Source organism: Hemicordylus capensis, chromosome 14 (assembly GCF_027244095.1).
Source record: "Hemicordylus capensis ecotype Gifberg chromosome 14, rHemCap1.1.pri, whole genome shotgun sequence".
Lineage (NCBI taxonomy): Eukaryota > Metazoa > Chordata > Lepidosauria > Squamata > Cordylidae > Hemicordylus > Hemicordylus capensis.
In genome coordinates, this window is record NC_069670.1 from 11,678,273 (window position 1) to 11,692,002 (window position 13,730).

Here is a 13,730-nt window from a genome sequence, read left to right on the forward strand (position 1 = left end):
CGGGGAGGACGGGGCCCCATTGCGGGGGGGGGGGGGCAGATGCCCAGAGCCCCAGGGAGTCTCTGTCTGCCCTGGCAATGCTGGTCCCACAGTTCCGGGCTCTCGCCAGAGGGCTGAAGTGGACTCCTCTCCCAGTCGCTGCCAGGGCCAGCAGGTGTGGGTGAGCAGCCCTGCAGAGCGGGAGCGGGGGGGGGGGGGCAAAGGGGGGGGCAGGCCTGCTGCTGCGGCATGGCTCAGACTCAGACCAGCCCCCAGAAGCAGGACACCTTGGCTGCTTTCAGGGGATCCGTCTCTCTGGAGCTGGTGGCTCCTTGGATGAGGCACTGCATGCCTGGGCTGCCGCTCTGTGCACCTCTCCCTGGGAGCCAGCCCCTTGGAACTGGGTGGGACTTCCTTCCGGGGAAAGCTGCCGCTGTGGAGTGTGCAGTTCCCACCTCTCCCATTGTCCGGATGCTTCAGCCACCACTGGCTACAATGGGGAATCACTCAAATGCTCTGGCTGGCGCCTTGTCAGAATGGGTGAAATGCCAGAAGCAGGAGCGTCCTCCTCCTCCTCCTCCTCCCCCAGGTAGGCCACATCCCATTCCCTGCCACTGGGGAGGTCTCTGCAGAGGCTATACCTGAAGGTGTGCTGCTGATTCTGAGCAGAAATGAAGCCAGTGGGATGGGAGATGCACTCTGCACGTGTTCAGGGGCACCTCGATCCAGCCATGCCTTTCACCATTAAGCCTCCTGACCTTGGAAAGAGGCGCTGTGGCTGAAATGTGAACAGGAGCGCAAGGCCCGATCCCCCCCGCCCCCATCTCCTCCCGCCTGTTCCGTGTAGCGCCTGCTCCTTCCGAGGAGGAAACCGCTTCCGCTGCCAGATCTGCTCCTGAGCAGTGTTTCTGCCTTCCTGGGCTCTTGAATTTCCACCTACCTGCCTTGTAATTGAATTTCACGCCAGGCTGGGTGCCCGCCTCTGACTAACATTTTGGCTGCCAATTCCTCTTTTCTCTCCCTCTCTCCCCCCCCCCACACCCTGGGGGGACCTTCTTCTTCTCCTCCTCCTCCTCCTCCTGTTTTTGTTCTGCCTTCCATCTTCTCGGGTTCCATGGAAGCAGCAGCAGCAGCAGCAAACCTGATGATTAAATAGATTTGCTCACAAACGGCAGATCACCAAGACGGGTTTTTAAAATTGGGACTTATTTATTAATCGCAGCTCTGAAAGGGAAGGATCAGCACAGCCTGTGGCACCATTCTGAACATTTTCTCTTTATTCAAGGGCTGGCCAGAGTCTTGGTTTGTCAAACAAAATAATACATAGAGCCTAGACTTAGAAGGAGAGCCCAGAGGTCATCCAGTCTAACCCCCACATCCAAAATACCTGCCCCATCACCTATTCTCCCCTGCTAATTGAGCGAAGAGGCACTTTTTAAAGTGGCATATCTTGGGCTGCTGACCCTCCAAAGCTGGCCTGGGGTCTCTAGAAATTGGCACCCACCTTCAGGTGAGAACTGAGAAGCTATCCTGGCTTGATCCTGAGAAAAATGTGGAGGGGGAAATGCCTTCAGGGATCACTTCAGTCAGAGTTGGCCACCCTCCCTTTACTCCACCAATAAGATCAGGGGAGCTTTCAGGGTTCTTCCTGTGGTGTTCCCCCTCACAACCACCCTGCGAGGTAGGCAAGGTTGCCCACCCTCCAGGAGTGGCCTAGACTGAATATCCAGGAATCTGTCAACCACCTCCAGTTGGTTTATTAGCAGCAATCCTGGAGTCTTAATGGCTTGATCTGGTGAAAAATGTTGGGGAAAGCCCCGGGGTGTGTGTGAATATCCAGCGAAAGCGTGAGTCCGTGTCAGCAGTCCTACTGTTCTGATCTACCAAATGATCCCTTACTGATTATCCCTTTGGGAAAAGGGAACCATCTCCTCCTTCCCTTTGCTTTGTGAACCTTTTCTTGTTGTTGAGCAGTATACAAATATTACAGATAACTAAATACAAAGTATACACCAAAATATATACAAAACATCCCCTGCATACAAAACACGGGTAACTAAAACCAAGCCAGACATGCCGTGAAGACGGTGCGGTCTGCCATGGTAGCCATCACTACTTGCGGAGGGGAGTGTGGTAGCCACACAGACCACGTGCTCCTCAGGAGGGCCCCGTCCTCTTAGCATGATGGCTGGAAGACCCCTTGCGGAGGGAGGCAGGCACTGGAAGGGCCTCTGCTTGCTTGGGGTGTCTGAGTGGCCACTGTGGGAAGCAGGAGGCCCAGTAGCCGGAGCTTAGTCTGAACCAGCCGGGCTGGAGAGGAGGAGCGGCTTCACCCTGCCTAGCATCAATGGGGGGGTGGAAATGCCGCCACCTCCTTGTGTAGGCTGTGGGCAGTGAACATAGGAACATATACGGAGTCAGAGCATTGGTCTGTCTAGCTCAGTATTCGCTTCGCTAAGGGGACAAGTCATGCTGGCTACCACCAGACCAGCTCTCCTCTTCCTCCTCAGTGGGGCTGAGGAGCAGTCCTGGTGCCGGCAGCAGGATGAGCCCCCCAGAGCCCCCTTGTGCAGATGGCTGTCACTGGGGCAGCTGCTGCTGCGTTCTAGCAGGCAGCAGCTCCCTGGCAGCGGCTGTGCGTGTGAGCAATTTGTCTTGATTATCAGGGCAGCTCTGGGGTGTCAGTGGGCGATTTGCATTTTGATTGCCTTTCCCCGGAGAGGCGTTGAGCCTCGGGCAAACAAGGAGGCCAAAGAGGAGGAGGAGGAAGGGCCCGGGCCGAGCATTGGGCGCTTGGGCCAGCTGCTGTCACCCAGCCCGGGGAGCACGGACTGCCAGGGGACCCCCCTTCTCAGCAGCTTCCCCAGCCCAAAGGCAGCCGCAGGCCATGCTGTGTGGGGAGCCCGCAGGCCCTCCTCCCCTTCCCCCCCCCGCTGGGGAGTCTTGCTCCCCCCCCGCTGATTTCAAGGCCAAGGGGGCAGTAGTGGCTCTCTGGGTGTAGAGGGGAGGGGGGCACACAGGGGCCACTGAGGAGCTGCCCGGGGGTTAGGGTTAGGGGGCTTTTGCAGACAGAGAGGGCTCCCTCGGAGGCCGAGCAGAGAGACTGGGCCCCTGGAAAACGGACGCTTGCGCGCACCCCCAGCATTTCTAAAAAGCAGCAGAAGAGGAGATGGGGCCATGAGACTGATCAGCCAGAGGCACCGGTGGGTGGGAAGGAAGCAGGACAGAGTCAGGCGGGGGCATCTTCCGGGTTGCCACAAATATAGCGCAGCGCCTGCTTCCGAGAGCTCATCAGAGGCAGGATGAATCGTTTAAGGACTCTGCTGCAGGTTCTCACACACACACACACCCCACCCAAAACTGTGGCTGGCCAACGGGCGGCTGGCCGGCTGGAGTCCTGGTGAGCAAGGCACCCGCTGCGTGCTCCCTCTGTGAGCATCTCCGATGAACAGCTGGGAGCGCCTGAGGGTCTGTCCTCCAAGCTCTCCCCTGGGTCGCTGAGTCCCCCTTGGGAGGCATCTGGCAGCATCCGGAGGACCCAGGGAGGAGGCAGGAGGGGCGCCAGGGCAGGCTTCGGGGGGGGGGGGGGCTTTTCCCAGTGGGAACATCTCCAGCCAGGAGCTGGCCGAGTCCCTGGCGCGGCTTCTGGTGAGGCCTGTGCTCCTGCAGCAGCCGTGGGCTGAGAGGGCTCCAAGGCAGCCCTGCTCACCGGTTAGGTCCCCCCGGGCAGCACCAGCCAGGAAGGGGGCTCTTTGGAGGCCAGCCTCTCTGAAGCACCCCACAGCAGGAAGGCTCCCCCCATCCGGGTCCGCAGAGTAGCCAGGGGGCGCCTGGGGGTTGCAGCCCGCCTGTGTCGATCTTCAAGGTAGGCCCAGGCCACAGCCCCGTCCTCTCCTTCCTGCACAATCTTGCATCCTCTGCCATGATGCCAGGCGTGGTTGCAGCTGGGCGAGGCCGGAGGCTGATGAATCCCACCACACACACCTGGCGCATGCACAGGGGGCTCCGTGCGCACGCATGCACCCACATGGGCGCCCACAGTTCAGATCAGTCGGAACCGGCCATGTGTTAAGAGTGGCTGGCTCGACAGTGCCCCCTGCTGGCAACAGCTAGTTCTTCCCAGTCCTGGTGATGCTTCCTCTCTGGGAAGCAGCACTGCTTTCTGCCGAACCTGCAGAGGAAGGGCTAGAGTGCCCCTGGCAGGCCTGAGCTCCGCTCCTTCTCCCCCCCCACCATCCCCGCTATGGCCCCGCTGCCCACTTCCTCAATTCTGCATCCCAAGCAGACACACCCTCTTGTGTTTGCATTCCTCAGTCCCTGCCAAAGAAGCCGACACCAAGAAATCTGGGTCTCTGTGTGTGATATGTGAATATTCCTCGCTTGCATTATACTCATGTGCCCCTATTGGCGTAGACGTCCCTCTTTCCCCCTCTCGACGACTACCTCTGTCAAGGGATGATCTGAAGGCTGGCCATCCCCAGACCTATCCACCCATGATGTTCCACACACGTACAGCAGACCACTTCTGCTCTGAAGCCTGCCTTTGAGGAGGTCTCTGCTGAGGGGGAAAGACCCCTGGGAGGGCCTGCTGGTCAGAGAGCCAGAAGCAGGCTAGAACGGCTGGTGGGGGTCACCCAGTGATCTGTGCTCTTGCAAATTTGGGTGTGACAAGCTCAGCCCTCTTGGTGTCTGGGAAGTGTTGGAGGACCCAAGGCTAACTGGCCTGGGTTGCTCCTCCGCTGTTTCTTAAGGCTTCCTTTTAGAATGACACACACACATACACAATGACAGGAGAGAAAAATACTAATGTGAATCACTCAGAGTATATATACGCCTCCAAGTGTATAACCTCACTCTAATAAAAAGGACGTTAAAAAAATATTGCTACTTGATGAGTGCATTGCCAAATGTGTGTCTAATAAGACAAACTTGGAACAGTTCACATGTGGCTATTTTGAGCCTGAAGAATAGCTTGTGAACTACCTGGAGAGGCCTGATAATGTGGCGTAGAGTGCAAATAATCACCAAGACAATGGAGTCTCCCTGTCACTTAATACTGAGAAAAGTGGCTGCACTGAGTCATCTCTGCCCTGCTCGCTGGCGGTGTCTGGGGTTGGCCCCCTGCTGCCCCTCTCCCATGCTGGGACTGAGGGCAAGGCCCCAATGGTTATCAGGTGGCTTCCCATCCAGGTTCTCACCCCTGCTTCTCTCCGGCAAGGTCATGGCCTCTTGTGCCTTCCGGCTGCTGGAAAGGAATGGCCTTGCAGGTCACATAGATCATTCTGGGAGGAATTGCCTTCCGGCTCAACTCTTGCGGGTGGGGTTGGGGGCTCGATTGGAAAGAAACCAGGCTCCCTTGTGCTGTATTTCCAGGTGGGGTGGACACCCATTCAACTCTGCCCTCCCTCTCTCTCTCCCCCCAGACGTCATTCACACAGTGGGGCCCATTGCCCAAGGGGAACCCAGCGCTACGCAGGAGACGGAGCTCAGCAATTGCTACAGAAACAGCCTGCGCCTGGCTGTGGAGAACAAGCTGCGGACCGTGGTAAGCAGCCGAGGGTGGATGGGCGAATGTGAATGCATGCACACAAAACAAGTCCGTTGATTCGTTCATTCTCTCTCTCTCTCTCTCTCTCACACACACACACACACACACACACACACACAAATTCTTCCTTTAAAACCGCACACACAGCTAGCAATTTCCCCAAGCACCACAACTTTCCTAGGGTGGCTGCCAATGAAATGATTTTTCTTCGATGTATTTGAAATTTATCTTACTGCATGTGGATTTCACAGGAGAAAAGACTCACAAGTAGGACAAAATTTCTGTCCGCTTCCTGTGCCGGTTCCTCCAGAGAGATCCGGCGTCATGCGAGATCAGCTTCTCAGCAGAAAAAACAGTACAACTTTCAAAGGATCTCTGCTTTAGTTTTTAAGGTTCTAGCTCTCATGGCTGAAAAGATGCCCTTCAAATCACCTATTACTGCAGATGTAAATTGTTGGCAGGTCTTGGTCCACCCACTCATCTCTCTAACAGGGCCCCAGCACCTCTGTTTGACTACTTTAATTAAGTCGTGTAGCCAGAAAGGCTGCTTCAGTAGCTGTTACTGCTGTCGTGATGGTCATTTTATACTGCCCCACATAACACCTCTTGCGCCCCAAAGTCCAAAGACTCACCTTTTAAGTGGCGGCTTGACTCAGCCTGCAGGTTTCCTTTCCTTTCCTTTGGGCACCCGTGTCACCATATTCCTTGCTCATTGTTTTTGCCTTTTATTTTCAATATGCTAAAATTCCATTTCATTGGCCTGCTGGTTCGCAGTCCAAACGCAAGCAGTTCTTGTGTTTGTCTGGCAAGCCCTTCATCAAACCCCACAGGCAGGCCTTCTGCTACTCCAGATGTTGCCGGAGTGCAACTCCCATCTTTGGCCATTGTTGCTGAGGATAATGGGCGTTGTAGTCCATGATAGCTGGCACCCTTTGGGGCAGGGAGCCACCTCCAGGACTTCTTGTGGCACACCCAAGGGCAGGAACACATTTCCTTTTGCTTTGCAAACTACGTTGAGAACTTTTCTTGTTGTTGAAAAGTGGTGTATGGATATTTTGCATCCCAATCCTTTCTGATCACCACTGAGGAAGCCCCTCTTCCACCCTCCACCGCGCAGCCAGGACTTTGGGCCTCGAAGGTTTCCAGGCACCTGCGTCCGCATACTTCCCTGGGAAAGTGAAGCCAAGATGTTCCCATCTAATGTGTGTCCCCTTGTGTCCCCACAGGCCTTCCCCTGCATTTCAACAGGTGTATTCGGTGAGTATCAAGTGGAAAGAGGCAGGGAAGGGAGCCAGCAAGGAATCTATGGGCTTCCCCAGAGGACTTGTCCTCTGTTGCTCCCAGGAGGAGGACTACAGTCAAGGGGTTGAAGCTGCCAGGAAGCAGATTGGGGCTGGACATTAGGAAGAATTTCCTGACTGTAAGAGCTGCTGGACAGTGGAACCATTTGCCTCTTGAAGCAGTGGGGGGCTCCCCTTCCTTGAAAGTTTTCAGAGGCCGGATGGCCATCTCTCAGGGATGCTGCCGCAGATTGCTAGCCCGAGCCAAGGACTGCAACGTCTCCCCCCTCCCACTCTTGACAGGCTACCCCAACGATGCTGCCGCCGAGGTGGTGCTCAACACATTGCACAAGTGGCTAGAGGACAACAAGGAGAAGGTAGGGGGAGACGGGGTGAAGAAGCACCAGCAGGAGGGGGCGGGGGCTTTGCTGGGCTCAGCTGCCTCTGCGCAACCTTGAAGGGTAGCAAACTGCGGCAGGAGCAAGCACTGGCGACTTGTTGCTTTCCTGGAAAAGCCTCCTCTGTGGAAATGGTTGATTAGCTTTGTGCATGCACACACACAGTCAGCTCAGAGAAAGAAGAGGGAGCCCCAACCGAGATGGCGAGGAGGAAGAAGGTGGTGGGGTGGAGAGCAGAGGCGAGAGCAGCCAGCCGTGGGGGGCTGGCCCCTCTCCGGCTCACGGGCACCTTCTGCCCCTCTCCGGCAGGTTGACCGACTCATCCTCTGCGTCTTCTTGGAGAAGGACGATGAGATCTACAAGGAGAAGCTGCCCCAGTTCTTCCCCATCGGTGAGTCGCTGGACCCAGTCTCCCCTGGGCCTTGGCAGGGGGAGGGTCTTTCGGAGGTGCCCCTCCCTTGCCCCCCTTTGGGCTGTTGGGCGGCAGGTCACCTCTCCTGCCTCTGTTTCCAGCTTGACTGCAGTTCTGGCCCTCGGATGGGGGTAAGAGCTTCCGCAGCCGTGTGCCAAATGGGCGTTGGGGGTGTGTGTGTGTGCTGCTGTCCTGATAGCCCAACGTGGACTAACCGGCATGAATTCCCCTTGGCATGGGCTAAATGACATCCCCACGGTGGCTCTATTTGCACCTGGAGGCCTCCAGCCTTTACTGACGCACTCCCAAATCCAGGAGTTGAGCCTTTCCCCCTGCTAACTTCTAGCTCCCACCCTCACCCAATCGTCCCGTTGGGGGAAATGACCACAGGCATGCTCTTCCTCAAGCAAAAGCAGAAGTGGCGAGAGATTCGGCCGACCGCACGGGAGGCTTGGCCCTTGCGCACCCAAACGTCCATGGCTGGAATGATGTCTGCAAGGACTCGTGGGTCCCCTTCACCGCCCTGGGAGGGAGTGTGCCGAGCAGCCATTCCAGAGCTCTCACCCTCCGCTTTAGGCGGGGGTGGATGGAGAGGGGAGGGGGGAGCTGGGGGCTCTCGTCTTCCCTTCCCACCCTGGCAAGAGCAGCGTCCATATGTGGGGCAAAGCTCCACCCCTGGCCTCTCCACTGAAACAAGCCTCAGGAAAGGCCTCTCCCTACCCAAGGCCTTGGGAAGCTGCAGCCAGCCAGTTCTAGACAGAATAGGGAGGAACTGGAGAGTCCTCTCGCCAGCCCTGGAAGGTGAGGAGAGGGCAGGAGCCCAGTCCAAAGAGCAAGTCTCCAACATGGCGCCCACCCACCCCACCCCCAGTGTGGTTGGCTGAAGGGAGTTAGTCGTCCTCCCAGAAGGTCTGGGGGCCCAGGTGGTGGGGAGGCCCCCCTCCGCCCTCTGCACTAACCCAAGGAGTCCAGAGCCTGCCTCTCGAACCCCCCTCCTGTGGCTGAAGTGTGGGTTGCTGCTCCCTCCTGGCTCTGCTCCTGACTCTACCACCCCAGGAGGGGGGCTTGGCAGCTGACCCTTGCCTCTCTCTTCCCAGCAGACGCCTGCGAGGGCCTCCACTCCCAGCTCTGAGCTGGCCGGCGCGGAACAGCCCACCCTCACAAGCCAACACCTCGGAGAAGACGCCGTCTACGCATGCGCACGTGCCTGGGGAAAGGGGCAGGGGAGCTGGGGATGCGGCTGCAATAAACGGTGCCAAGCCAACTCGGTTTCAGGCTGCCATCCGAGGATTCGAGGTGCTTTGCTTTCCTCTCCCCCCCACCCGCCAACCCCCCTTGAAAAGAAGAAGGGGAGCTGGACTTGTGGCTGCTTTCAGGCCCGGCCGGCTCCCGGCCAAAGGAGGGCGCCACCAGGGGGCCGATGCCCGCAGAGCCCGGTTGGCCGTGTGCAGGGCCGAGGCTGGATTAATGGATTCCTCCAGGCTCTCTCCCGGAGAACCCAAACAGCGATTCCTGGTCACACACACACACACACACACACACACACACACACACACACAGAGCTCCGCAGAGACTCCACTATCGGCGGCAGCAGCAGGAAGAGGCATGGGCAGAATAAGGATCAGCTGGAGGGGAGGGAGGGCGGGCGGGCCCAGAGAAATGGCCGGCGAGGGAGGATGGGCCAGGCCAAAGGTGGACCCTCTGCCCCCCAACCGTGGCCAAGGGAGTTGCAAGCAACCCGCTCGGAAGGGATTCTCCATGGGGTGGAGGGGGGAGCCTCCTGGCCTCCCCACACACCCGCCCCCACCCCCTGAAGTGGAGCCCCTCAGGACTTGCCCAGGCGGCCCTTCTCCACACACAGGCCAGCCCCTGGGGCAGGGGTGGCAAAGGGGCCTTGGCCAGGAAAGTTTCCTCCTGCTGGGCCCCAGCCACCGCTCTCCACCTAAGGGTTGCCCATCTAGTCCAGCCTCCTGTTTCACACATTGGCCCACCAGATGCCGCTGGGAGCCTACAGGCAGGAGTTGAGGGCAGGCCCTCTCTCCCGCTGTTACTCCCCGGGTACTCAGAGGCATCCTGCCTTGAGGCTGGAGATGGCCTATAGCCCTCCGACTAGTAGCCCTTGATAGACCTCTCCTCCATCAAGTTATCCAAAGCCCTCCTGAAGCCATCCAGGTTGTTGGCTGTTGCCACCACATCTCATGGCAGAGAATTCCACAAGTTGATTATGTGTTACGTGAAAAAGTACTTCCTTTTGTTGGTCCTAAATTTCTTGGCAATCCATTTCATGGGATGACCCCTGGTTCTAGTGTGATGTGAGAGGGAGAAGAATTTCTCTCTCTCCACTTTCTCCACTCCATGCCTGATTTTATAGACCTGTGTCATGTCCCCACCACAGTTGTCTTTTCTCTAAACTGAAAAGCCCCAGGGTTGTAGCCTTGCCTCATAAGGAAGGTGCTCCAGGCCCCTGATCACCTTGGTTGCCCTCTTCTGCACCTTTCCCAGTTCTACAATGTCCTTTTTTAGATATGGTGACCAGAATTGTATGCAGTACTCCAAGTGTGGCCACACCATAGTTTTGTATAAGGGCATTAGAATATTAGCCATTTTATTTTCAGTCCCCTTCCTAATGATCCCCGGCATGGAACTGGCCTTTTTCACAGCTGCCGCGCACTGAGACGACGCTTTCAACGAGCGGTCCACCACCACCCCAAGATCCCTCTCCTGGTCAGTCACCGACAGCTCAGATCCCATCAGCGTATGCATGAAGTTGGGTTTTTTTGTCCCAATGTGCATCACTTGCCACTTGCCCACACGGAAGCGCATTTGCCACTTTGTCGCCCACTCCCCTCGAGGAAGACGGACCTCTGCCATGAGCTGCCAGCCGATCCCTCCTCCGGGGCCCAAGCGCTCCCCCGGTTGCTGGCGCTGCCACCTCTCCACAGGCTTCAGTGGACCCTGAAAGGAAAACCGCATGACCAGAGCCACGCTGAGCTAGGCCAGCTCTTGCAGGCAGGGCCAGGAGAGGGGAACCTGCAAGCTTCAGTGCCAAGGCGCGCTTCCGAGAGAGAGAGAGGGGTCCGAAGTGGAGGTCTTCACAGGCTGTCCTTGGGGCCTGGCAAGCAGGGCGACCCCCTGGTCCCCTCCCTCTTAGCCCCCATTAGAACTGACTGGAAGGGGGCCCTGCCCCCTGCCAAGGCTCCCCACGGACAGCCCTGGCCCTGTTCTTCAGGGAGCCTTTAGAGAAAGCGAGAGGACCTTTCCCAAAGTGGTTTGCAGAGGGATAAATGAAATGAGAGGGGAAGAGAGAGAGAGAAAAGGAAAGGAGGAAGGAAGGAAAAGAGAAAAAGATGAGTAGAAGGAAGGAAGGAGAGCGAAAGGCAAGCAGGAAGGAAGAGCAGCGAGGAAGGAAACCAGCCCACTTTCCCAGCAGCAGCAGCAGCAGCAGCAGCAGCGATGGGTTCGGAAGAAAACTCCCGGGACCACCCGACTCCATCCCAACCGTGAGAGCCTTTCCTTAAAACCAAGCCGCAGCTTAGCTGAGCGGGGGGGGCGGGGGGGAGAGCGGGGTGCAGCCGGGTCTCTGCTGCTGCCCAGCCTGATGATGCCCCGGCAGAGGAGGAGGAGGAGGAGGACCCCCTGCGCCCCGAGGGGCGAGAGTGTCCCTCCTCGGCTTCCTGCCTGGCCGGCCGGGAAGAAGCCACCCCCGTCGCCACTGCCCGGAGGAGGAGGGTGCCCTGCAAGGGAGAAAGAGGCACCTGCCTGGGGGTGCCGAGCGAGGGGTCCTTGCAAGGGGGCGAGACTCTCTCTCTCCACCCCACCTCTGCTGCCAGGCTGGGCGAGCAGACATGCGTTGCTTTCAGCCCGCACTGGACTCTGCAAGGCGCCAGAGGGCAGCCTTGACCCCTTCCTCGCCTCCTCCCCCTCTGCCGCCCCAGGAATGGTCGCGTCCTCCTCGTGACGCCGCTAGTGCAGACGTTCTCATTGGTGCGGGGCCGGGACGTTCAGGCCCGGGAGACGAGACCATTGAGGCGGGCAACGGGGGGGGGAGGAGGTGGCGGGCGGAATTCTCGCGATGATTCGGAGCCCGGACGATTCCTTTTGCTAGTCGACGACGAGAAGAGAAGCTCCGGGAAGGCGCTTGTGGCGGCGGCGGCGGCGGCGGAGGAAGGCCAGAAGAGCCGGTAAGGGGGCGCGGAGGGGGGCACTCGCCCGGTGCATGACGAAGGACTGGGGGGGCGGCGGCGGCGGGCGGGCTGCATGCTGGGAGGGGGCTCTCCTCCTGCCCCCCCCGCACGTGCAGTCCTGCGCTTCCCCTTTAAGAGCCCCGCTTCTTCGGCGCCTTCTCGGCGCGGCTTTTTTTTTTGCAACACGTGTACTTCTGTGTAATCACACGTCTGAAAGGGGCGCCCCCGGGAGATTGCGGCAGCCGAGGGTGCCCGCCGCTGCTCCTCGTGGCTCTCTCCTGGACAAGGCTCTAGGCCGCCTGGCCGGAGAGAAACGCATTGCGACTCCCGGCGGCTCTAGGCTCCTAGTGGGTGGCCGCCTGGTGCTGTGTGCGGAGTCCGATCTCTGGCCCGTCCCGCTCATTGTCGTCTACTGTGACTGGCAGCATCTTGCCAGGGTTTCAGGGGCCGCATCTCCCTGCAGGGGCCTTTCCCAGCCCTCCTGGAAGATGCGGTGGCGATCAAGGGTTGGGCCCGGGAGGACCTGGTGCCTGCCAAGCAGATGCTCTTCCCCTGAGCGAGCACCGGCCCCGTAGTGGGATCTCAGTCGTGGTGCCCTGATGATGAATCCGGGCAGGGATTCCTCAGTCGGGGAACTCGGCTGCTGCAGCCCGCGGCACGTCGGGTGTTGCAGTGCGGCGTGGCTTGGAAACGGGAGGTTAGAACCGCAGCACAGACTTCCCCAAATGGAGAGTGCGCGTCCAGCCCTCTTCCCGCTCTGTGTGCCGAGGCAGATCTGCAGGCATTCGCACCAGGAATGGGGCCTGGCCATGGGCTGAGATGGCAGTGGGGCAGAGCGAGGGGGGCGGAGATCAGACAGGTCTTCTTCAGTGGATTTGCTTGTCGGCTGCTCCCTCTTCCGAGGCAGTGTATGTACCCCTGATCACCTGGGACCCTCTGCGTGCCAAGCAGATGCTCTCTGTCGTCTACTCTGACTGGCAGCATCTTGCCAGGCTTTCAGGGGCCGCATCTCCCTGCAGGGGCCTTTCCCAGCCCCCCTGGAAGATGCGGTGGCGATCAGGGGTTGGGCCGGGGGACCTGGTGCCTGCCAAGCAGATGCTCTGAGCGAGCCCCGGCCCCAAAGTGGGATCTCAGTCGTTGTGCCCTGATGCTGATTCTGGGCAGGGATTCTTCTGCAGTTCGCTGCACGTCGGGTGTTGTTGCGGTGCTGCGGCGGGGGAGCAGCCTGGCTGGGAGGCGGGAGGTGCGCCTGCGCGAGTCTCTCTCCGCGCTCCAGGTGCGGATCTGCAGGCATTTTCCCAAGCAATGGGGCCCGGCCGTGGGCGGCGTAGCTCAGTGGAGCCTCCATGGCCCGAGGCAGCGCACCCCGATCCCCAGCTGACGGGCAACCCCCCCCCACCCCCCCGGCAGCTTTGGTTGATTTTATTTTATTTTCCTGCTGCTGCACTTAACCCAGCAGAGCGGCAGAGTGAAACAAGCAACCAGCTTGGCTTTTTAAAACTCGACGGGACGGGAACAAAAAATAAAGTAGAGAGATTTAGTGGCTGTTATTTGTAGCAACTCGATTTTATTTTAAAAAGGCTTAAAAAGTATTTATTTTTTTTTTTTGTGGTTTCCAGCAGGTCGGCGCTACAAGAGTTCGAGGACTTGAGTAGAGAGTATCGGTCGTGGTGGCGCAGCGGGGAAGCGACTCGCCTAGGATGCGAGAAGCTGACGGTTCGAATCCCCGTGGGTGCCGCCGCCGCGATCGTCCGTTACTTTAGTCGGTCGGTTGTTACACCGGGTTATGGGTCCTGCCACCTGCGTAGCCTTGGGCAAGTTGCGCAGTCTCAAATGGCCCACCTTGGCAGGACCCCATTTGGGGCTGCGGAGCGAGCTTGAGGTGAGAAGGTGAGTAGGGCCCATAACCCAGGGAAAGAACCGACCTTA

General features: G+C 58.6%; 1 protein-coding gene across 7 annotated transcripts in view; it reads left to right on the top strand.

Annotated features, from left to right (window-relative positions):
• The window catches only part of MACROD1 (mono-ADP ribosylhydrolase 1), a 197,112-nt gene extending 188,205 nt beyond the window's left edge, over window positions 1-8,907 (top strand). The window contains exons 6-11 of one of the 7 annotated variants that reach the window (XM_053277725.1): window positions 5,403-5,524; window positions 6,754-6,784; window positions 7,111-7,184; window positions 7,515-7,596; window positions 7,719-7,748; window positions 8,715-8,907. In XM_053277725.1, coding sequence (XP_053133700.1) covers window positions 5,403-5,524; window positions 6,754-6,784; window positions 7,111-7,184; window positions 7,515-7,596; window positions 7,719-7,723 — 314 coding nt within the window. In that variant the 3' untranslated portion in view covers window positions 7,724-7,748; window positions 8,715-8,907. Of the gene's footprint in view, window positions 1-5,402; window positions 5,525-6,753; window positions 6,785-7,110; window positions 7,185-7,514; window positions 7,597-7,718; window positions 7,749-8,714 lie in introns of those variants that run through there. The other 6 variants (XM_053277724.1, XM_053277722.1, XM_053277723.1 and 3 more) reach the window with 6 other exon arrangements.
• The last annotated feature ends 4,823 nt before the right edge of the window (window positions 8,908-13,730 follow it).